Genomic DNA, 24,185 nt, shown 5'->3' with positions numbered 1-24,185 from the left:
GCCCCGGTCCTGGCTGACCTCTCCTTGTCCTTTGGTCGCAGTGCGATGGGTACGGTGGTGCTGGACGGACAGATCTACGTCTGCGGGGGATATGATGGGAACTGCTCGCTGAACTCTGTGGAGACCTACTCACCGGAGACCGACAAGTAAGACCCCAGGGGCGGGGGTGAAGCTCTGCCACCACCGGGGGGCGCCATAGTTCATATATGGGTCACTGAGCTTCTTATAGCCTCTGTTCTGGTACAGTGTACCAGTGGGTGGTTTCCGTGTATCAGTCTCTAACATTTGGTCTCTTTTGCTGTCTCTTCACTACACATTTCTCACAGCTGAGGGTTTGTTACTGTTGCAGTCTGGACATTGCAGCAATCAGCGGGTTTTTATTTCTTCCAGGTGGACGGTGGTGACGCCCATGAGTTCCAATCGCAGTGCGGCCGGGGTGACGGTATTTGAAGGGCGGATTTATGTATCGGGTGGACACGACGGGTTACAGATCTTTAACACTGTACGTGCATCGTCATCTGCTCTGTCTCCGAGGTTCAGTTGTCCCATCACCTCCACCTAGATTGTTCCAGAAATTTAGTTGTAGCTTTGGTAGAACCAAATTTGTTCTCCAGCCTCTGCGTAGGAAGAGCCCCGAGGGTCCTGCACTCCACTGCCCCTGCGTAGGAGGAGCCTGGTGGTCCTGCTGCTCCCTGAGCCGCTGCGTAGGAGGAGCCTGGTGGTCCTGCTGCCCCCTGAGCCGCTGCGTAGGAGGAGCCTGGTGGTCCTGCTGCCCCCTGAGCCGCTGCGTAGGAGGAGCCTGAGGGTCCTGCTGCCCCCCTGAGCCGCTGCGTAGGAGGAGCCTGAGGGTCCTGCTGCCCCCTTGAGCCGCTGCGTAGGAGGAGCCTGAGGGTCCTGCGGCCCCCCTGAGCCGCTGCGTAGGAGGAGCCTGAGGGTCCTGCGGCCCCCCTGAGCCGCTGCGTAGGTGTTGCCTAATGGTCCTGCGGCCCCCTGAGCCGCTGCGTAGGTGTTGCCTTGTGGTCCTGCTGCCCCCTGACCCCCCTGCGTAGGAGGAGCCTGGTGGTCCTGCTGCCCCCTGACCCCCCTGCGTACGAGGAGCCTGGTGGTCCTGCTGCCCCCTGACCCCCCTGCGTAGGAGGGGCCTGAGGGTCCTGCTGCCCCCTGACCCCCCTGCGTAGGAGGAGCCTGAGGGTCCTGCTGCCCCCTGAGCCGCTGCGTAGGAGGAGCCTGAGGGTCCTGCTGCCCCCTGAGCCACTGCGTAGGAGGAGCCTGAGGGTCCTGCTGCCCCCTGAGCCGCTGCGTAGGAGGAGCCTGAGGGTCCTGCTGCCCCCTGAGCCGCCGCGTAGGAGGAGCCTGAGGGTCCCGCTGCCCCCTGAGCCGCCGCGTAGGAGGAGCCTGAGGGTCCCGCTGCCCCCTGAGCCGCCGCGTAGGAGGAGCCTGAGGGTCCCGCTGCCCCCTGAGCCGCCGCGTAGGAGGAGCCTGAGGGTCCTTCTTCCCCACCATGTACCACCCTGTAATCCTCCTGTTACTTCCACAGATGGAGTACTACAATCACCACACGGCTACCTGGCACCCGGTGGCCAGCATGCTGAACAAGCGATGTCGCCACGGAGCAGCTTCACTGGGCAGCAAGATGTTCATCAGTGGCGGTTACGACGGCTCGGCCTTCCTGAGCGTGGCCGAGGTCTATAACTCCATGGCAGACCAGTGGTACCTCATCACCCCCATGAACACTCGCCGCAGCCGCGTCTCTCTAGTGGCCAACTGTGGGCGGCTGTACGCGGTGGGCGGCTATGACGGCCAATCTAACCTGAACTCTGTAGAGATGTATGACCCCGAGACCAACCGCTGGACGTTTATGGCCCCCATGGTTTGTCATGAAGGGGGGGTGGGCGTGGGCTGTATACCCCTCCTCACCATATAGCAGTCAGGGGGCCGCAACACGAACATAGAACCCTCCAATGGGAAACGGACGCGACGTCTGTTCATAATAATGTGAAAGTAAGGACCTTGAGGTATGAGGTGCCCTGATGTCTCCTCCATTGTGATTCCTGCCTGTGTTGGACCGACAAGAGGGACCGCCATGGGCTCCGCCGCTACCCCAAACTTACAAGTGTTGGATTTCATAAAAACCGCGTGAACCTGTTGATTATTTGCTTCTGCACCAAAGTGATCCGTGTTGTGCACCACGTGCGCTGTAGTCCGATTTGTCCCGGGAGCTTGCAATCAAGTAAAAGTCACTTTCTTACTTCTGTTCAGGTTTAGCGATAGTTGTGATATGTGTAGTGCCATAGAGCGCCCTGTGACCAGACAGGACCCCACGCCGACGTTCTGCCATTGTGCTTGTGTGACCAGGAGATCTGCAGCGGGTTGGGAGCAGTCACCAGCTTCTACCTCCTGGATCTGGAGTGGGGGGGGGGGGGGGCAGCACATTGTAGGATCTCCGCTGAAAATATTTGCTTTGGTCCTTGAGTATCGCCTGTACTCCACTCACATCCAAAGCTGCATTTACAACTTTTTTGGGTGTGAGCAAGCATTGGGTATAGACAGTAGAGACTAGGGAGGTGCTGATCCTGAGACCTAACGGCAAGGCAGCAGCATGTACAATGGTCAGGGGTGACCTCTGTCGGTGGCCGGCCGATCGCCCCCGCCAATCAGCAACCACACCCCCACCCCCCCCCCCCCCCCGACCTCTGCGGGCCGGTCGGTGGCCGGCCGATACCCCCCCCCCCCCCAATACCTCTGCGGGCCTGTCGGCGGCCGTCCCCCCTGACCCCTGCGGGCCCTAGTAACACCATAAGCTGCGTGTTCTCCACTAAGTTTTGTTGTAGGTTTTCCACCACCAGGGGGCGATGTACATGATCAGATGGAAGTCAATCACTGGTGTCTGTCCAGTAGGATGTACATAATATACTGACCTGGAGGATGTGAAGTGCGCCCCTTATGGCACAGCTCGGCATTGCAGGGGCCCCCCACCTGTGGATACAATCGGTGTATGTGACCCCCCCCTCCATGAGCGCTCCTGTATTTATTATATCTGGTGAGGAATTCTGGGTAGTTTTCCATGCAAATACTATACAATAAATCTGGTGAATATTGTGGCTTGTTTTACTGTACTTGTTAACCCTGTGATGGCTGCTCCTGGCCAGGGATCCCCCTCATTCCCTATAGGTCAGTGCTGGGGCTCCGCACTCGGTCCATTTGGGCTTGCAGATACTGTAGTGTGAACATACACTTACACATCCGCTTATGTCCTCCTGTCAGTCTGACTGTATGGCGTCACCATTGGAGCACTAGAGGACGGATGACGCCTACCCTGTAGAGAGCAGATGCCAGACAATTGTGTTGTCCTCCTATCAGTCTTATGTCTATAATACTATGAGATGGTTTATAGCCGCAGTGATTAGGAATTCTCCTGAGAGTTTCTCATTGCCTGTACAGCAGAAATGTCCTCCTGTCAGTCTGACTGGTGAATGGTAATTCCCTTTAAGGATCTGTGGCTGTAAGTTTAGAACACTAGGGGGCGCTTTTATGGTCTGGGACTATAAGGCTTCTATAATGGAAAGGCATGTCACTGCCTATACGTGTCCTATACGTTCACTGGAGTCCTCCTGTCAGTCTTGGTGAATAGGGTAGGGGGCGTCCTCATAGCGCTGGGGTACCAAGGAGCCGCCCCCTGTACATAAGAAGAGATCATATATATTATATTAGTCTTACTGACGTGCTCATAATAATATTATAGCTTTGGGAGACATTATAGTCTCACAGAAACCTCTGCGATGTCCTCCTGTCACTGAATGATCACCGATACTGCAGGGTGTATCCTTCTATAATATAGGAATGGAACATATTCACTGTGTCCTCCTATCAGTCCTTATAGCTCAGATGTAATAAGGATCCTATTTTGGGATAACACCTCTCACCTTATACACTGGACGAGCCCAGATACTTGTATGATGCCCACCTGTCAGTCTTATGGCTTATACGATGGCACTTACAAAGCCCCTGTGCTGTGGGGATAGGTGAGAAGCCGGAGCCTTTCGGAGTCTTCCTATATCTTTTGATGAGCTCAGCTTTATCATTCTTACATTTGTACATCCTGGACTGAAGAATAAAGCACTTGGGGTAAGATAGAAACTTGATGTTATGTTCTACAACCTCCGTCTGGGCCTGTTCCTTCTCTATCACTCATTAGCAGGGTCAAATAGGACATTATAGAGCAGTACTGACCTGTACCGATGAGAATCAATCACTTGGGGTGAGATAGAAGCTTCCTATTATCTGCAGCAGCTTCTGTCTGTGTTTCCTCTATCACTCTGGAGTTGTAGCAGGATCATATAGGACATTATAGAGCAGTACTGATAGGAATCAATCACTGGGGGTGAGATTGAAGCTTCCTATTATCTGCAGCAGCTTCTGTCTGTGTCTTCTCTATCACTCTGGAGTTGTAGCGGGATCATATAGGACATTATAGAGCAGTACTGATAGGAATCAATCACTTGGGGTGAGATAGAAGCTTCCTATTATCTGCAGCAGCTTTTGTCTGTGTTTCCTCTATCACTCTGGAGTTGTAGCAGGATCATATAGGACATTATAGAGCAGTACTGAGCTGTACTGCAGGGAATAAAGCACTTGGGGTGAGATAGAAGCTTCCTATTATCTGCAGCAGCCTCTGTCTGTGTCTCCTCTATCACTCTGGAGTTGTAGCAGGATCATATAGGACATTATAGAGCAGTACTGACCTGTACTGATGAGAATCAATCACTTGGGGTGAGATAGAAGCTTCCTACTATCTGCAGCAGCTTCTGTCTGTGTTTCCTCTATCACTCTGGAGTTGTAGCAGGATCATATAGGACATTATAGAGCAGTACTGATAGGAATCAATCACTGGGGGTGAGATTGAAGCTTCCTATTATCTGCAGCAGCTTCTGTCTGTGTCTTCTCTATCACTCTGGAGTTGTAGCGGGATCATATAGGACATTATAGAGCAGTACTGATAGGAATCAATCACTTGGGGTGAGATAGAAGCTTCCTATTATCTGCAGCAGCTTTTGTCTGTGTTTCCTCTATCACTCTGGAGTTGTAGCAGGATCATATAGGACATTATAGAGCAGTACTGAGCTGTACTGCAGGGAATAAAGCACTTGGGGTGAGATAGAAGCTTCCTATTATCTGCAGCAGCCTCTGTCTGTGTCTCCTCTATCACTCTGGAGTTGTAGCAGGATCATATAGGACATTATAGAGCAGTACTGACCTGTACTGATGAGAATCAATCACTTGGGGTGAGATAGAAGCTTCCTACTATCTGCAGCAGCTTCTGTCTGTGTTTCCTCTATCACTCTGGAGTTGTAGCAGGATCATATAGGACATTATAGAGCAGTACTGATAGGAATCAATCACTTGGGGTGAGATAGAAGCTTCCTATTATCTGCAGCAGCCTCTGTCTGTGTCTCCTCTATCACTCTGGAGTTGTAGCGGGATCATATAGGACATTATAGAGCAGTACTGATAGGAATCAATCACTGGGGGTGGGATAGAAGCTTCCTATTATCTGCAGCAGCCTCTGTGTCTCCTCTATCTCTCTTCTCCTCTTTGGATTTATGACTTTTTGCAGTAAGTCTCAGCTCTTACATCTGGAATCAGGTGATAACTTGGAGAACACGAGACAATGGTGCGCTGTGACGGGAGGACGTGTCAGAGGCGCATGCGCCCCAATGTCTCCTCCCTCCTCCACTAGAGGGAGGAGCCTGGAGCTGCAGGAGGAGGGGCTGCTGTACTACACATTGCATCATTCTGCATGAGACAGGAAGGTAGCGGCCCCCCAACCCCCAAAACCAGGGGAGGAACCACCTGTAGTCAGGGGGCGGGGTCAATCCTTACACATTACCCATAATGCCCCACAATGATGATTATTGATTCATAGGTTTATTTAACATTCCGAATATACAGCCCAGACATCGGGAGAGATCCGGGAGATCCTCATCCTGAATGGAGACAGATCCCTCCGCAGAATCACTGGATTTAGTGGTGGTGATCGGTGACTCCTCCGTGGCCTCCTCCGTGGCCTCCTCCGTGGTCTGCTCCGTGGTCTGCTCCCCAATGAACCCCTAAATGATAAAGGAAACATTAAAGGAAGTGGGAAAATCACAAAATGTCTAGAACCCAAGAGAGAGCTGTGATCTATGGTGAAATCTGGTTGTGTTAATGTTCCCTGCAGCTCCCCCACTGGAGGGATGAGGTATTACACATCAATGTATTGTCTGTAAGTAGGGACTGGGGGCAGTACCGCGCGTCGCCTGTACACGGGGGCAGTACCATGTGTTGCCTGTACACGGGGGGCAGTACCATGTGTTGCCTGTACACGGGGGGCAGTACCATGTGTTGCCCGTACACGGGGGCAGTACCATGTGTTGCCCGTACACGGGGGCAGTGACCTCTTTCTCATTCTGGAAATCCTAGAAGACTCTTATACTGTACTGGAAATGGGTTTTCTAACCGGCACCAACCCCTTTAAGGGCAATGTCTCCTTTTAACTGAACAATATGTAAGAGAAGCCGATAAGTTCCCGGAGCTCCCCCTAGTGGTGGCTGAAGGTAAAGGACATTTTGATATGAAATTTTTGTCCGTGCAGGAGATTTGGAGCTTTGTATCAGTAGTAAAAGGCCAGGAGTAACCGGGAGACACCCGCAAAGCCCAGAGTGTACTGCCCCCTGCTGACCGGGAGACACCCGCAAAGCCCAGAGTGTACTGCCCCCTTCTGACCGGGAGACGCCCGCAAAGCCCAGAGTGTACTGCCCCCTGCTGACCGGGAGACACCCGCAAAGCCCAGAGTGTACTGCCCCCTTCTGACCGGGAGACGCCCGCAAAGCCCAGAGTGTACTGCCCCCTTCTGACCGGGAGACGCCCGCAAAGCCCAGAGTGTACTGCCCCCTGCTGACCGGGAGACACCCGCAAAGCCCAGAGTGTACTGCCCCCTGCTGACCGGGAGACACCCGCAAAGCCCAGAGTGTACTGCCCCCTGCTGACCGGGAGACGCCCGCAAAGCCCAGAGTGTACTGCCCCCTGCTGACCGGGAGACGCCCGCAAAGCCCAGAGTGTACTTCCCCCTTCTGACCGGGAGACGCCCGCAAAGCCCAGAGTGTACTGCCCCCTGCTGACCGGGAGACGCCCGCAAAGCCCAGAGTGTACTGCCCCCTGCTGACCGGGAGACACCCGCAAAGCCCAGAGTGTACTGCCCCCTGCTGACCGGGAGACACCCGCAAAGCCCAGAGTGTACTGCCCCCTGCTGACCGGGAGACACCCGCAAAGCCCAGAGTGTACTGCCCCCTGCTGACCGGGAGACACCCGCAAAGCCCAGAGTGTACTGCCCCCTGCTGACCGGGAGACACCCGCAAAGCCCAGAGTGTACTGCCCCCTGCTGACCGGGAGACACCCGCACAGCCCAGAGTGTACTGCCCCCTGCCGACCGGGAGACACCCGCAAAGCCCAGAGTGTACTGCCCCCTGCTGACCGGGAGCCCCCTGCAAAGCCCAGAGTGTACGGCCCCCTGCTGACCGAGAGACACCCGCAAAGCCCAGAGTGTACTGCCCCCTGCTGACCGGGAGACACCCGCAAAGCCCAGAGTGTACTGCCCCCTGCTGACCGGGAGACACCCGCAAAGCCCGGAGTGTACTGCCCCCTGCTGACCGGGAGACACCCGCAAAGCCCGGAGTGTACTGCCCCCTGCTGACCGGGAGACACCCGCAAAGCCCAGAGTGTACTGCCCCCTGCTGACCGAGAGACACCCGCAAAGCCCAGAGTGTACTGCCCCCTGCTGACCGGGAGACACCCGCAAAGCCCAGAGTGTACTGCCCCCTGCTGACCGGGAGACACCCGCAAAGCCCAGAGTGTACTGCCCCCTGCTGACCCGGAGACACCCGCAAATCCCAGAGTGTACTGCCCCCTGCTGACCGAGAGACACCCGCAAAGCCCAGAGTGTACTGCCCCCTGCTGACCGGGAGACACCCGCAAAGCCCAGAGTGTACTGCCCCCTGCTGACCGGGAGACACCCGCAAAGCCCAGATTGTACTGCCCCCTGCTGACCGGGAGACACCTGCACAGCCCAGAGTGTACTGCCCCCTGCTGACCGGGAGGGACCCGCAAAGCCCAGAGTGTACTGCCCCCTGCTGACCGGGAGACACCCGCAAAGCCCAGAGTGTACTGCCCCCTGCTGACCGAAGACACCCGCAAAGCCCAGAGTGTACTGCCCCCTGCTGACCGGGAGACACCCGAAAAGCCCAGAGTGTACTGCCCCCTGCTGACCGGGAGACACCCGCAAAGCCCAGAGTGTACTGCCCCCTGCTGACCGGGAGGGACCCGCAAAGCCCAGAGTGTACTGCCCCCTGCTGACCGGGAGGGACCCGCAAAGCCCAGAGTGTACTGCCCCCTGCTGACCGGGAGACACCCGCAAAGCCCAGAGTGTACTGCCCCCTGCTGACCGGGAGACACCCGCAAAGCCCAGAGTGTACTGCCCCCTGCTGACCGGGAGACACCCGCAAAGCCCAGAGTGTACTGCCCCCTGCTGACCGGGAGACACCTGAACAGCCCAGAGTGTACTGCCCCCTGCTGACCGGGAGACACCCGCAAAGCCCAGAGTGTACTGCCCCCTGCTGACCGGGAGACACCCGCAAAGCCCAGAGTGTACTGCCCCCTGCTGACCGGGAGACACCCGCAAAGCCCAGAGTGTACTGCCCCCTGCTGACCGGGAGACACCCGCAAAGCCCAGAGTGTACTGCCCCCTGCTGACCGGGAGACACCCGCAAAGCCCAGAGTGTACTGCCCCCTGCTGACCGGGAGACACCCGCACAGCCCAGAGTGTACTGCCCCCTGCCGAGCGGGAGACACCCGCAAAGCCCAGAGTGTACTGCCCCCTGCTGACCGGGAGACACCCGCAAAGCCCAGAGTGTACTGCCCCCTGCTGACCGGGAGCCCCCTGCAAAGCCCAGAGTATACGGCCCCCTGCTGACCGAGAGACACCCGCAAAGCCCAGAGTGTACTGCCCCCTGCTGACCGGGAGACACCCGCAAAGCCCAGAGTGTACTGCCCCCTGCTGACCGGGAGACACCCGCAAAGCCCGGAGTGTACTGCCCCCTGCTGACCGGGAGACACCCGCAAAGCCCGGAGTGTACTGCCCCCTGCTGACCGGGAGACACCCGCAAAGCCCAGAGTGTACTGCCCCCTGCTGACCGAGAGACACCCGCAAAGCCCAGAGTGTACTGCCCCCTGCTGACCGGGAGACACCCGCAAAGCCCAGAGTGTACTGCCCCCTGCTGACCGGGAGACACCCGCAAAGCCCAGAGTGTACTGCCCCCTGCTGACCCGGAGACACCCGCAAATCCCAGAGTGTACTGCCCCCTGCTGACCGAGAGACACCCGCAAAGCCCAGAGTGTACTGCCCCCTGCTGACCGGGAGACACCCGCAAATCCCAGAGTGTACTGCCCCCTGCTGACCGGGAGACACCTGCAAAGCCCAGATTGTACTGCCCCCTGCTGACCGGGAGACACCTGCACAGCCCAGAGTGTACTGCCCCCTGCTGACCGGGAGGGACCCGCAAAGCCCAGAGTGTACTGCCCCCTGCTGACCGGGAGACACCCGCAAAGCCCAGAGTGTACTGCCCCCTGCTGACCGAAGACACCCGCAAAGCCCAGAGTGTACTGCCCCCTGCTGACCGGGAGACACCCGAAAAGCCCAGAGTGTACTGCCCCCTGCTGACCGGGAGACACCCGCAAAGCCCAGAGTGTACTGCCCCCTGCTGACCGGGAGACACCCGCAAAGCCCAGAGTGTACTGCCCCCTGCTGACCGGGAGGGACCCGCAAAGCCCAGAGTGTACTGCCCCCTGCTGACCGGGAGACACCCGCAAAGCCCAGAGTGTACTGCCCCCTGCTGACCGGGAGACACCCGCAAAGCCCAGAGTGTACTGCCCCCTGCTGACAGGGAGACACCCGCAAAGCCCAGAGTGTACTGCCCCCTGCTGACCGGGAGACACCCGCAAAGCCCAGAGTGTACTGCCCCCTGCTGACCGGGAGACACCTGCAAAGCCCAGAGTGTACTGCCCCCTGCTGACCGGGAGACACCCGCAAAGCCCAGAGTGTACTGCCCCCTGCTGACCGGGAGACACCCGCAAAGCCCAGAGTGTACTGCCCCCTGCTGACCGGGAGGGACCCGCAAAGCCCAGAGTGTACTGCCCCCTGCTGACCGGGAGACACCCGCAAAGCCCAGAGTGTACTGCCCCCTGCTGACCGGGAGACACCCGCAAAGCCCAGAGTGTACTGCCCCCTGCTGACAGGGAGACACCCGCAAAGCCCAGAGTGTACTGCCCCCTGCTGACCGGGAGACACCCGCAAAGCCCAGAGTGTACTGCCCCCTGCTGACCGGGAGACACCTGCAAAGCCCAGAGTGTACTGCCCCCTGCTGACCGGGAGACACCTGAACAGCCCAGAGTGTACTGCCCCCTGCTGACCGGGAGACACCCGCAAAGCCCAGAGTGTACTGCCCCCTGCTGACCGGGAGACACCCGCAAAGCCCAGAGTGTACTGCCCCCTGCTGACCGGGAGACACCCGCAAAGCCCAGAGTGTACTGCCCCCTGCTGACCGGGAGACACCCGCGAAGCCCAGAGTGTACTGCCCCCTGCTGACCGGGAGACACCCGCGAAGCCCAGAGTGTACTGCCCCCTGCTGACCGGGAGACACCCGCAAAGCCCAGAGTGTACTGCCCCCTGCTGACCGGGAGACACCCGCAAAGCCCAGAGTGTACTGCCCCCTGCTGACCGGGAGACACCCGCAAAGCCCAGAGTGTACTTCCCCCTTCTGACCGGGAGACACCCGCAAAGCCCAGAGTGTACTGCCCCCTGCTGACCGGGAGACACCCGCAAAGCCCGGAGTGTACTGCCCCCTGCTGACCGGGAGACACCCGCAAAGCCCGGAGTGTACTGCCCCCTGCTGACCGGGAGACACCCGCAAAGCCCAGAGTGTACTGCCCCCTGCTGACCGAGAGACACCCGCAAAGCCCAGAGTGTACTGCCCCCTGCTGACCGGGAGACACCCGCAAAGCCCAGAGTGTACTGCCCCCTGCTGACCGGGAGACACCCGCAAAGCCCAGAGTGTACTGCCCCCTGCGGACCCGGAGACACCCGCAAATCCCAGAGTGTACTGCCCCCTGCTGACCGAGAGACACCCGCAAAGCCCAGAGTGTACTGCCCCCTGCTGACCGGGAGACACCCGCAAATCCCAGAGTGTACTGCCCCCTGCTGACCGGGAGACACCTGCAAAGCCCAGATTGTACTGCCCCCTGCTGACCGGGAGACACCTGCACAGCCCAGAGTGTACTGCCCCCTGCTGACCGGGAGGGACCCGCAAAGCCCAGAGTGTACTGCCCCCTGCTGACCGGGAGACACCCGCAAAGCCCAGAGTGTACTGCCCCCTGCTGACCGAAGACACCCGCAAAGCCCAGAGTGTACTGCCCCCTGCTGACCGGGAGACACCCGAAAAGCCCAGAGTGTACTGCCCCCTGCTGACCGGGAGACACCCGCAAAGCCCAGAGTGTACTGCCCCCTGCTGACCGGGAGACACCCGCAAAGCCCAGAGTGTACTGCCCCCTGCTGACCGGGAGGGACCCGCAAAGCCCAGAGTGTACTGCCCCCTGCTGACCGGGAGACACCTGCAAAGCCCAGAGTGTACTGCCCCCTGCTGACCGGGAGACACCCGCAAAGCCCAGAGTGTACTGCCCCCTGCTGACCGGGAGACACCTGCAAAGCCCAGAGTGTACTGCCCCCTGCTGACCGGGAGACACCTGAACAGCCCAGAGTGTACTGCCCCCTGCTGACCGGGAGACACCCGCAAAGCCCAGAGTGTACTGCCCCCTGCTGACCGGGAGACACCCGCAAAGCCCAGAGTGTACTGCCCCCTGCTGACCGGGAGACACCCGCAAAGCCCAGAGTGTACTGCCCCCTGCTGACCGGGAGACACCCGCGAAGCCCAGAGTGTACTGCCCCCTGCTGACCGGGAGACACCCGCAAAGCCCAGAGTGTACTGCCCCCTGCTGACCGGGAGACACCCGCAAAGCCCAGAGTGTACTGCCCCCTGCTGACCGGGAGACACCCGCAAAGCCCAGAGTGTACTGCCCCCTTCTGACCGGGAGACACCCGCAAAGCCCAGAGTGTACTGCCCCCTGCTGACCGGGAGACACCCGCAAAGCCCAGAGTGTACTGCCCCCTGCTGACCGGGAGACACCCGCAAAGCCCAGAGTGTACTTCCCCCTTCTGACCGGGAGACACCCGCAAAGCCCAGAGTGTACTGCCCCCTGCTGACCGGGAGACACCCGCAAAGCCCAGAGTGTACTCCCCCCTGCTGACCGGGAGACACCCGCAAAGCCCAGAGTGTACTGCCCCCTGTTGACCGGGAGACACCCGCAAAGCCCAGAGTGTACTGCCCCCTGCTGACCGGGAGACACCCGCAAAGCCCAGAGTGTACTGCCCCCTGCTGACCGGGAGACACCCGCGAAGCCCAGAGTGTACTGCCCCCTGCTGACCGGGAGACAACCGCAAAGCCCAGAGTGTACTGGCCCCTGCTGACCGGGAGACACCCGCAAAGCCCAGAGTGTACTGCCCCCTGCTGACCGGGAGACACCCGCGAAGCCCAGAGTGTACTGCCCCCTGCTGACCGGGAGACACCCGCGAAGCCCAGAGTGTACTGCCCCCTGCTGACCGGGAGACACCCGCGAAGCCCAGAGTGTACTGCCCCCTGCTGACCGGGAGACACCCGCGAAGCCCAGAGTGTACTGCCCCCTGCTGACCGGGAGACACCCGCAAAGCCCAGAGTGTACTGCCCCCTGCTGACCGGGAGACACCCGCAAAGCCCAGAGTGTACTGCCCCCTGCTGACCGGGAGACACCCGCAAAGCCCAGAGTGTACTGCCCCCTGCTGACCGGGAGACACCCGCAAAGCCCAGAGTGTACTTTCCCCTTCTGACCGGGAGACACCCGCAAAGCCCAGAGTGTACTGCCCCCTGCTGACCGGGAGACACCCGCAAAGCCCAGAGTGTACTGCCCCCTGCTGACCGGGAGACACCCGCAAAGCCCAGAGTGTACTGCCCCCTGCTGACCGGGAGACACCCGCGAAGCCCAGAGTGTACTGCCCCCTGCTGACCGGGAGACACCCGCGAAGCCCAGAGTGTACTGCCCCCTGCTGACCGGGAGACACCCGCAAAGCCCAGAGTGTACTGCCCCCTGCTGACCGGGAGACACCCGCAAAGCCCAGAGTGTACTGCCCCCTGCTGACCGGGAGACACCCGCAAAGCCCAGAGTGTACTGCCCCCTGCTGACCGGGAGACACCCGCGAAGCCCAGAGTGTACTGCCCCCTGCTGACCGGGAGACACCCGCGAAGCCCAGAGTGTACTGCCCCCTGCTGACCGGGAGACACCCGCAAAGCCCAGAGTGTACTGCCCCCTGCTGACCGGGAGACACCCGCAAAGCCCAGAGTGTACTGCCCCCTGCTGACCGGGAGACACCCGCAAAGCCCAGAGTGTACTGCCCCCTGCTGACCGAGAGACACCCGCAAAGCCCAGAGTGTACTGCCCCCTGCTGACCGGGAGACACCCGCAAAGCCCAGAGTGTACTGCCCCCTGCTGACCGGGAGACACCCGCAAAGCCCAGAGTGTACTGCCCCCTGCTGACCGGGAGACACCCGCAAAGCCCAGAGTGTACTGCCCCCTGCTGACCGGGAGACACCCGCAAAGCCCAGAGTGTACTGCCCCCTGCTGACCGGGAGACGCCCGCAAAGCCCAGAGTGTTCTGCCCCCTGCTGACCGGGAGACACCCGCAAAGCCCAGAGTGTACTGCCCCTGCTGACCGGGAGACACCCGCAAAGCCCAGAGTGCACTGCCCCCTGCTGACCGGGAGACACCCGCAAAGCCCAGAGTGTACTGCCCCCTGCTGACCGGGAGACACCCGCAAAGCCCAGAGTGTACTGCCTCCTGCTGACCGGGAGACACCCGCAAAGCCCAGAGTGTACTGCCCCCTGCTGACCGGGAGACACCCGCAAAATCCAGAGTGTACTGCCCCCTGCTGACCGGGAGACACCCGCAAAGCCCAGAGTGTACTGCCCCCTGCTGACCGGGAGACACCCGCAAAGCCCAGAGTGTACTGCCCCCTGCTGACCGGGAGACACCCGCGAAGCCCAGAGTGTACTGCCCCCTGCTGACCGGGAGACACCCGCGAAGCCCAGAGTGTACTGCCCCCTGCTGACCGGGAGACACCCGCAAAGCCCAGAGTGTACTGCCCCCTGCTGACCGGGAGACACCCGCAAAGCCCAGAGTGTACTGCCCCCTGCTGACCGGGAGACACCCGCAAAGCCCAGAGTGTACTGCCCCCTGCTGACCGGGAGACACCCGCGAAGCCCAGAGTGTACTGCCCCCTGCTGACCGGGAGACACCCGCGAAGCCCAGAGTGTACTGCCCCCTGCTGACCGGGAGACACCCGCAAAGCCCAGAGTGTACTGCCCCCTGCTGACCGGGAGACACCCGCAAAGCCCAGAGTGTACTGCCCCCTGCTGACCGGGAGACACCCGCAAAGCCCAGAGTGTACTTCCCCCTTCTGACTGAGAGACACCCGCAAAGCCCAGAGTGTACTGCCCCCTGCTGACCGGGAGACACCCGCAAAGCCCAGAGTGTACTGCCCCCTGCTGACCGGGAGACACCTGCAAAGCCCAGAGTGTACTGCCCCCTGCTGACCGGGAGACACCCGCGAAGCCCAGAGTGTACTGCCCCCTGCTGACCGGGAGACACCCGCAAAGCCCAGAGTGTACTGCCCCCTGCTGACCGGGAGACACCCGCAAAGCCCAGAGTGTACTGCCCCCTGCTGACCGGGAGACACCCGCAAAGCCCAGAGTGTACTGCCCCCTGCTGACCGGGAGACACCCGCAAAGCCCAGAGTGTACTTCCCCCTTCTGACCGGGAGACACCCGCAAAGCCCAGAGTGTACTGCCCCCTGCTGACCGGGAGACACCCGCAAAGCCCAGAGTGTACTGCCCCCTGCTGACCGGGAGACACCCGCAAAGCCCAGAGTGTACTGCCCCCTGCTGACCGGGAGACACCCGCGAAGCCCAGAGTGTACTGCCCCCTGCTGACCGGGAGACACCCGCGAAGCCCAGAGTGTACTGCCCCCTGCTGACCGGGAGACACCCGCGAAGCCCAGAGTGTACTGCCCCCTGCTGACCGGGAGACACCCGCAAAGCCCAGAGTGTACTGCCCCCTGCTGACCGGGAGGGCCCAGGATTGTCCCACCATCTTCACTGCTCTCATAATAGTTATATAACTAACAACACACCTGCTGGGGAACATGACGACACCTGAGGGAGAACTTAAATGGCTCCTGATTGGTCAACAAACCAGAACACATCCTGACAACCTGCAAGAGAGAATCATGGTATAACCTGGGGATCTCCTGTATATAATGATATATGTACAGCTGGTATAACCTGGGGATCTCCTGTATATAATGATACATGTACAGCCGGTATAACCTGGGGATCTCCTGTATATAATGATATATGTACAGCTGGTATAACCTGGGGATCTCCTGTATATAATGATATATGTACAGCCGGTATAACCTGGGGATCTCCTGTATATAATGATATATGTACAGCCGCTATAACCTGGAGATCTCCTGTATATAATGATATATGTACAGCCGGTATAACCTGGGGATCTCCTGTATATAATGATATATGTACAGCCGGTATAACCTGGGGATCTCCTGTATATAATGATATATGTACAACCGGTATAACCTGGGGATCTCCTGTATATAATGATATATGTACAGCTGGTATAACCTGGGGATCTCCTGTATATAATGATATATGTACAGCCGGTATAACCTGGGGATCTCCTTTATATAATGATATATGTACAGCTGGTATAACCTGGGGATCTCCTGTATATAATGATATATGTACAGCTGGTATAACCTGGGGATATCCTGTATATAATGATATATGTACAGCCGGTATAACCTGGGTATCTCCTGTATATAATGATATATGTACAGCCGGTATAACCTGGGGATCTCCTGTATTTAATGATATATGTACAGCCGGTATAACCTGGGGATCTCCTGTATATAATGATATATGTACAGCCGGTATAACCTGGGGATCTCCTGTATATAATGATATATGTACAGCCGGTATAACCTGGGGATCTCCTGTATATAATGATATATGTACAGCCGGTATAACCTGGGGATCTCCTGTATATAATGATATATGTACAGCCGGTATAACCTGGGGATCTCCTGTATATAATGATATATGTACAGCCGGTATAACCTGGGTACTTCCTGTATATAATGGTATATGTACAGCCGGTATAACCTGGGGATCTCCTGTAGATAATGATATATGTACAGCCGGTATAACCTGGGGATCTCCTGTATATAGTGATATATGTACAGCCGGTATAACCTGGGGATCTCCTGTATATAATGATATATGTACAGCTGGTATAACCTGGGGATCTCCTGTATATAATGATATATGTACAGCCGGTATAACCTGGTGATCTCCTGTATATAATGATATATGTACAGCTGGTATAACCTGGGGATCTCCTGTATATAATGATATATGTACAGCCGGTATAACCTGGGGATCTCCTGTATATAATGATATATGTACAGCCGGTATAACCTGGGGATCTCCTGTATATAATGATATATGTACAGCCGGTATAACCTGGGGATCTCCTGTATATAATGATATATGTACAGCTGGTATAACCTGGGGATCTCCTGTATATAATGATATATGTACAGCCGGTATAACCTGGGGATCTCCTGTATATAATGATATATGTACAGCCGGTATAACCTGGGGATCTCCTGTATATAATGATATATGTACAGCTGCTATAACCTGGGGATCTCCTGTATATAATGATATATGTACAGCCGGTATAACCTGGGGATCTCCTGTATATAATGATATATGTACAGCTGCTATAACCTGGGGATCTCCTGTATATAATGATATATGTACAGCCGGTATAACCTGGGGATCTCCTGTATATAATGATATATGTACAGCTGCTATAACCTGGGGATCTCCTGTATATAATGATATATGTACAGCCGGTATAACCTGGGGATCTCCTGTATATAATGATATATGTACAGCCGGTATAACCTGGGGATCTCCTGTATATAATGATATATGTACAGCCGGTATAACCTGGGGATCTCCTGTATATAATGATACATGTACAGCCGGTATAACCTGGGGATCCCCTGTATATAATGATATATGTACAGCCGCTATAACCTGGGGATCTCCTGTATATAATGATATATGTACAGCCGCTATAACCTGGGGATCTCCTGTATATAATGATATATGTATAGCCGGTATAACCTGGGGATCTCCTGTATATAGTGATATATGTACAGCCGGTATAACCTGGGGATCTCCTGTATATAATGATATATGTACAGCCGGTATAACCCGGGGATCTCCTGTATATAATGATATATGTACAGCTGGTATAACCTGGGGATCTCCTGTATATAATGATATATGTACAGCTGGTATAACCTGGGGATCTCCTGTATATAATGATATATGTACAGCCGGTATAACCTGGGGATCTCCTGTATATAATGATATATGTACAGCTGGTATACCCTGGGGATCTCCTGTATATAATGATATATGTACAGCCGGTATAACCTGGGGATCTCCTGTATATAATGATATATGTACAGCTGGTATAACCTGGGGATCTCCTGTATATAATGATATGTGTACAGCCCGTATAACCCGGGGATCTCCTGTATATAATGATATATGTACAGCCGGCATAACCTGGGGATCTCCTGTATATAATGATATATGTACAGCCGGTTTAACCTAGGGATCTCCTGTATATAATGATATATGTACAGCCGGTATAACCTGGGGACCTCCTGTATATAATGATATATGTACAGCCGGTATAACCTGGGGATCTCCTGTATATAATGATATATGTACAGCCGCTATAACCTGGGGATCTCCTGTATATAATGATATATGTACAGCCGGTATAACCTGGGGATCTCCTGTATATAATGATATATGTACAGCCGGTATAACCTGGGGATCTCCTGTATATAGTGATATATGTACAGCCGGTATAACCTGGGGATCTCCTGTATATAATGATATATGTACAGCCGGTATAACCTGGGGATCTCCTGTATATAATGATATATGTACAGCTGGTATAACCTGGGGATGTCCTGTATATAATGATATGTGTACAGCTGGTATAACCCGGGGATCTCCTGTATATAATGATATATGTACAGCCGGTATAACCTGGGGATCTCCTGTATATAATGATATATGTACAGCCGGTATAACCTGGGGATCTCCTGTATATAATGATATATGTACAGCTGGTATAACCCGGGGATCTCCTGTATATAATGATATATGTACAGCTGGTATAACCTGGGGATCTCCTGTATATAATGATATATGTACAGCTGGTATAACCTGGGGATCTCCTGTATATAATGATATATGTACAGCCGGTATAACCTGGGGATCTCCTGTATATAGTGATATATGTACAGCCGGTATAACCTGGGGATCTCCTGTATATAATGATATATGTACAGCCGGTATAACCTGGGGATCTCCTGTATATAATGATATATGTACAGCTGGTATAACCTGGGGATGTCCTGTATATAATGATATGTGTACAGCTGGTATAACCCGGGGATCTCCTGTATATAATGATATATGTACAGCCGGTATAACCTGGGGATCTCCTGTATATAATGATATATGTACAGCCGGTATAACCTGGGGATCTCCTGTATATAATGATATATGTACAGCCGGTATAACCTGGGGATCTCCTGTATATAATGGTATATGTACAGCCGGTATAACCTGGGGATCTCCTGTATATAATGATATATGTACAGCCGGTATAACCTGGGGATCTCCTGTATATAATGATATATGTACAGCCGGTATAACCTGGGGATCTCCTGTATATAATGATATATGTACAGCTGCTATAACCTGGGGATCTCCTGTATATAATGATATATGTACAGCCGGTATAACCTGGGGATCTCCTGTATATAATGATATATGTACAGCTGCTATAACCTGGGGATCTCCTGCATATAATGATATATGTACAGCTGGTATAACCTGGGGATCTCCTGTATATAATGATGTATGTACAGCCGGTATAACCTGGGAATCTCCTGTATATAATGATATATGTACAGCCGGTATAACCTGGGGATCTCCTGTATATAATGATATATGTACAGCCGGTATAACCTGGGGATCTCCTGTATATAATGATATATGTACAGCCGCTATAACCTGGAGATCTCCTGTATATAATGATATATGTACAGCCGGTATAACCTGGGGATCTCCTGTATATAATGATATATGTACAGCTGGTATAACCTGGGAATCTCCTGTATATAATGATATATGTACAGCCGGTATAACCTGGGGATCTCCTGTATATAATGATATATGTACAGCCGGTATAACCTGGGGATCTCCTGTATATAATGATATATGTACAGCTGGTATAACCTGGGGATCTCCTGTATATAATGATATATGTACAGCCGGTATAACCTGGGGATCTCCTGTATATAATGATATATGTACAGCCGGTATAACCTGGGGATCTCCTGTATATAGTGATATATGTACAGCCGGTATAACCTGGGGATCTCCTGTATATAATGATATATGTACAGCCGGTATAACCTGGGGATCTCCTGTATATAATGATATATGTACAGTCGGTATAACCTGGGGATCTCCTGTATATAATGAGATATGGACAGCCGGTATAACCTGGGGATCTCCTGTATATAATGATATATGTACAGCCGGTATAACCTGGGGATCTCCTGTATATAATGATATATGTACAGCTGGTATAACCCGGGGATCTCCTGTATATAATGATATATGTACAGCTGGTATAACCTGGGGATCTCCTGTATATAATGACACATGTACAGTCGGTATATATAATAAATGTACTAGTTGGTAACTTACCATATGATTGGAGCTTCCCAGTTCGGGGTCAGGACTGGGGGTCTCTGGGAGGGGTCTTTTCCAGGCCGTTGTCAGCACAAACTGATACTGCGGGGGGTTATGGATCCAGGGGAATAGTCGCTGGAGCTTGGATTTTGGGCGTTTAGAATATGAAGAATATTTGAAAAAACGTCCATTGTTCTACAAAGAGTTAAATATTGAATAATAATTAGTCTGATCATTAATTAGTATAATGATGCCGCACTGTTATAATCTCAGGTGTTCTATCCCTTTAAGTGCGGATCCTTCCCTTGGCCAATATTGATGTTCTGCATTGCAGGGGATTAGCTGTAAGTCACTTGGCTTCACCCCTGCAAGGACAGGAGCCGGGAATATTCCCAGTGCAGACCCCCCTGCCCCCACCCACACCTCCAAAATAGTGACCCGCACCCCTACATATGACCCGCGGTGTCTGATTCATTACCTGTGTGTCTTTTGGTAGATCCTCCAGAAATTTGAAGTTGAACTTGGTGTTGAGCTTGTGGCTGCAGGCGTTGATTGCATTAGCGATGGCGTCCTCCTGGGGGGCGCTAGAGCTTAATATGGAGCACCCCAAAAGTATGAGCGCCCTGATCCCGTGCATCCTCCAGACAGCAGCCCCTGCTCTGTGCCGCTACGGGACACGGGCGCTCAAGTGTTTGAGGATGGAGCGGGGTGTTCCCTGTTTACTTTGTGGTTTTATGTATTCTGGCCCCAAAACCAAATACTGGAGAATCAGAACCGGACGACTTAATACCCGATGAAAAGTCACTCGTCCCGACTAATCCGAGGATCTTCTGTGATGCCAGAGCTGACACCAGCGCTTCCTGGATAATCTGGATACATTGTATCCACCGACTTGTTACATTGTATCAACTTGTATAACGGGCAGATTTAAAGGGGACAGGGCTGGGGGTGTCCTAATCCCACCCCTGTCATCCTGGAGGTAATCTGATGGATAGGGTCCTGCTCCTCCTCTGATACAGGACTAGAGGGGGGGGGGGCAGCGGGCTACATGGCCACACCCATAGTGCTCCTGCACCTAACATCCTGCACCTCCTCTGATACAGGGCTAGAGGGGGTGCACAGGACTACATGGCCACACCCATAGAGCTCCTGCACCTAGCATCCTGCGCCTCCTATGATACAGGCCTAGAGAGGGTGCACAGGACTACATGGCCACACCCATAGTGCTCCTGCACCTAACATCCTGCGCCTCCTATGATACAGGCCTAGAGGGGGTGCACCGGACTACAATGCCACACCCATAGTGCTCCTGCACCGAACATCCTGCGCCTGCTATGATACAGACCTAGAGGGGGTGCACCGGACTACATGGCCACACCCATAGTGCTCCTGCACCGAACATCCTGCGACTCCTATGATACAGGCCTAGAGGGGGTGCAGCGGGCTACATGGCCACACCTAGAGTGCTCCTGCACCTAACATCCTGCGCCTCCTATGATACAGACCTAGAGGGGTGCACCGGACTACATGGCCACACCCATAGTGCTCCTGCACCGAACATCCTGCACCTCCTATGATACAGGCCTAGAGGGGGTGCAGCGGGCTACATGGCCACACCTAGAGTGCTCCTGCACCTAACATCCTGCGCCTCCTATGATACAGGCCTAGAAGGGGTGCACCGGACTACATGGCCACACCCATAGTGCTCCTGCACCGAACATCCTGCGACTCCTATGATACAGGCCTAGAGGGGGTGCAGCGGGCTACATGGCCACACCTAGAGTGCTCCTGCACCTAGCATCCTGCGCCTACTATGATACAGGCCTAGAAGGGGTGCACCGGACTACATGGCCACACCCATAGAGCTCCTGCACCTAGCATCCTGCGCCTCCTATGATACAGGCCTAGAGGGGGTGCAGCGGACTACATGGCCACACCCATAGTGCTCCTGCACCTAACATCCTGCGCCTCCTATGATACAAACCTAGAGGGGGTGCACCGGACTACATGGCCACACCCATAGAGCTCCTGCACCTAACATCCTGCGCCTCCTATGATACAGACCTAGAGGGGGTGCACCGGACTACATGGCCACACCCATAGTGCTCCTGCACCTAACATCCTGCGCCTCCTATGATACAGACCTAGAGGGGGTGCACCGGACTACATGGCCACACCCATAGAGCTCCTGCACCTAGCATCCTGCGCCTACTATGATACAGGCCTAGAAGGGGTGCATAGGACTACATGGCCACACCCATAGTGCTCCTGCACCTAACATCCTGCACCTCCTCTGATACAGGCCTAGAGGGGGTGCACCAGAGTACATAGCCACACCCATAGCACTCCTGCACCTAACATCCTGCTCCTCCTCTGATACAGGCCTAGAGGGGGTGCACCGGACTACATGGCCACACCCATAGTGCTCCTGCACCTAACATCCTGCGCCTCCTATGATACAGACCTAGAGGGGGTGCACCGGACTACATGGCCACACCCATAGTGCTCCTGCACCTAACATCCTGCACCTCCTCTGATACAGGTCTAGAGGGGTGCACCGGACTACATGACCACACCCATAGAGCTCCTGCACCGAACATCCTGCGCCTCCCATGATACAGACCTAGAGGGGGTGCACCGGACTACATGGCCACACCCATAGAGCTCCTGCACCGAACATCCTGCGCCTCCTATGATACAGGCCTAGAGGGGGTGCAGCGGGCTACATGGCCACACCCATAGTGCTCCTGCACCTAACATCCTGCGCCTCCTATGATACAAACCTAGAGGGGGTGCACCGGACTACATGGCCACACCCATAGAGCTCCTGCACCTAACATCCTGCGCCTCCTATGATACAGACCTAGAGGGGGTGCACCGGACTACATGGCCACACCCATAGAGCTCCTGCACCTAGCATCCTGCGCCTACTATGATACAGGCCTAGAAGGGGTGCACCGGACTACATGGCCACACCCATAGTGCTCCTGCACCTAACATCCTGCACCTCCTCTGATACAGGCCTAGAGGGGGTGCACCAGAGTACATAGCCACACCCATAGCACTCCTGCACCTAACATCCTGCTCCTCCTCTGATACAGGCCTAGAGGGGGTGCACCAGACTACATGGCCACACCCATAGTGCTCCTGCACCTAACATCCTGCGCCTCCTATGATACAGACCTACAGGGGGTGCACCGGACTACATGGCCACACCCATAGTGCTCCTGCACCTAACATCCTGCACCTCCTCTGATACAGGTCTAGAGGGGTGCACCGGACTACATGACCACACCCATAGAGCTCCTGCACCGAACATCCTGCGCCTCCTATGATACAGACCTAGAGGGGGTGCACCGGACTACATGGCCACACCCATAGCACTCCTGCACCTTTCATCCTGCTCCTCCTCTGATACAGGGCTAGAGGGGGTGCACCGGACTACATGACCACACCCATAGAGCTCCTGCACCTAACATCCTGCACCTCCTCTGATACAGGACTAGAGGGGGTGCACCGGACTACATGGCCACACCCATAGTGCTCCTGCACCGAACATCCTGCGCCTCCTATGATACAGGCCTAGAGGGGGTGCACCGGACTACATGGCCACACCCATAGAGCTCCTGCACCTAGCATCCTGCGCCTACTATGATACAGGCCTAGAAGGGTGCACCGGACTACATGGCCACACCCATAGAGCTCCTGCACCTAGCATCCTGCGCCTACTATGATACAGGCCTAGAAGGGTGCACCGGACTACATGGCCACACCCATAGTGCTCCTGCACCTAACATCCTGCGCCTCCTATGATACAGACCTAGAGGGGGTGCACCGGACTACATGGCCACACCCATAGTGCTCCTGCACCGAACATCCTGCGCCTCCTATGATACAGGCCTAGAGGGGGTGCAGCGGACTACATGGCCACACCCATAGTGCTCCTGCACCTAACATCCTGCGCCTCCTATGATACAAACCTAGAGGGGGTGCACCGGACTACATGGCCACACCCATAGAGCTCCTGCACCTAGCATCCTGCGCCTACTATGATACAGGCCTAGAAGGGGT

General features: G+C 55.3%; 2 protein-coding genes across 4 annotated transcripts in view; one reads left to right on the top strand and one right to left on the bottom strand.

The window, feature by feature from the left end:
- Nucleotides 1-2,682, top strand: part of KLHL18 (kelch like family member 18) — a 34,661-nt gene extending 31,979 nt beyond the window's left edge. For both annotated transcript variants that reach the window (XM_072154527.1, XM_072154526.1), the window contains exons 7-9: nt 42-146; nt 391-502; nt 1,538-2,682. In XM_072154527.1, coding sequence (XP_072010628.1) covers nt 42-146; nt 391-502; nt 1,538-1,924 — 604 coding nt within the window. In that variant the 3' untranslated portion in view covers nt 1,925-2,682. The remainder of the gene's footprint in view (nt 1-41; nt 147-390; nt 503-1,537) is intronic.
- Nucleotides 2,683-5,906: 3,224 nt separating this feature from the next.
- On the bottom strand, nt 5,907-20,979 carry LOC140134306 (uncharacterized). Of its 2 annotated transcripts, none has more exons than XM_072154901.1 (4): nt 20,593-20,979; nt 20,130-20,255; nt 15,362-15,442; nt 5,907-6,107 (listed from the first exon to the last, which is right to left on the bottom strand). In XM_072154901.1, the coding sequence occupies exons 1-4, from the start codon at nt 20,749-20,751 to the stop codon at nt 5,910-5,912; spliced, it is 564 nt and encodes a 187-aa protein (XP_072011002.1). In that variant the 5' UTR covers nt 20,752-20,979; the 3' UTR covers nt 5,907-5,909. The 2 variants fall into 2 exon arrangements, with proteins under 2 accessions (XP_072011002.1, XP_072011001.1); XM_072154900.1 differs by having other exon boundaries at nt 20,130-20,309; nt 20,593-20,973.
- Nucleotides 20,980-24,185: the final 3,206 nt, after the last annotated feature.

This window comes from Engystomops pustulosus, chromosome 5 (genome assembly GCF_040894005.1).
Source record: "Engystomops pustulosus chromosome 5, aEngPut4.maternal, whole genome shotgun sequence".
NCBI lineage: Eukaryota > Metazoa > Chordata > Amphibia > Anura > Leptodactylidae > Engystomops > Engystomops pustulosus.
The sequence above is the reverse complement of the archived record's forward strand: the minus strand, read 5'-3'. Positions and strand labels throughout refer to the sequence as shown.

Excerpts from the sequence above, each read along its gene's own strand:
- LOC140134306 (XM_072154900.1), bottom strand. The coding sequence starts at position 20,751 with ATGCACGGGATCAGGGCGCTCATACTTTTGGGGTGCTCCATATTAAGC. Across the intron at positions 20,310-20,592 it reads ATCTACCAAAAGACACACAG|AACAATGGACGTTTTTTCAA; the intron begins GTAATGAATCAG and ends AACTCTTTGTAG. Across the intron at positions 6,108-15,361 it reads GTCGTCATGTTCCCCAGCAG|GGGTTCATTGGGGAGCAGAC; the intron begins GTGTGTTGTTAG and ends TTTATCATTTAG.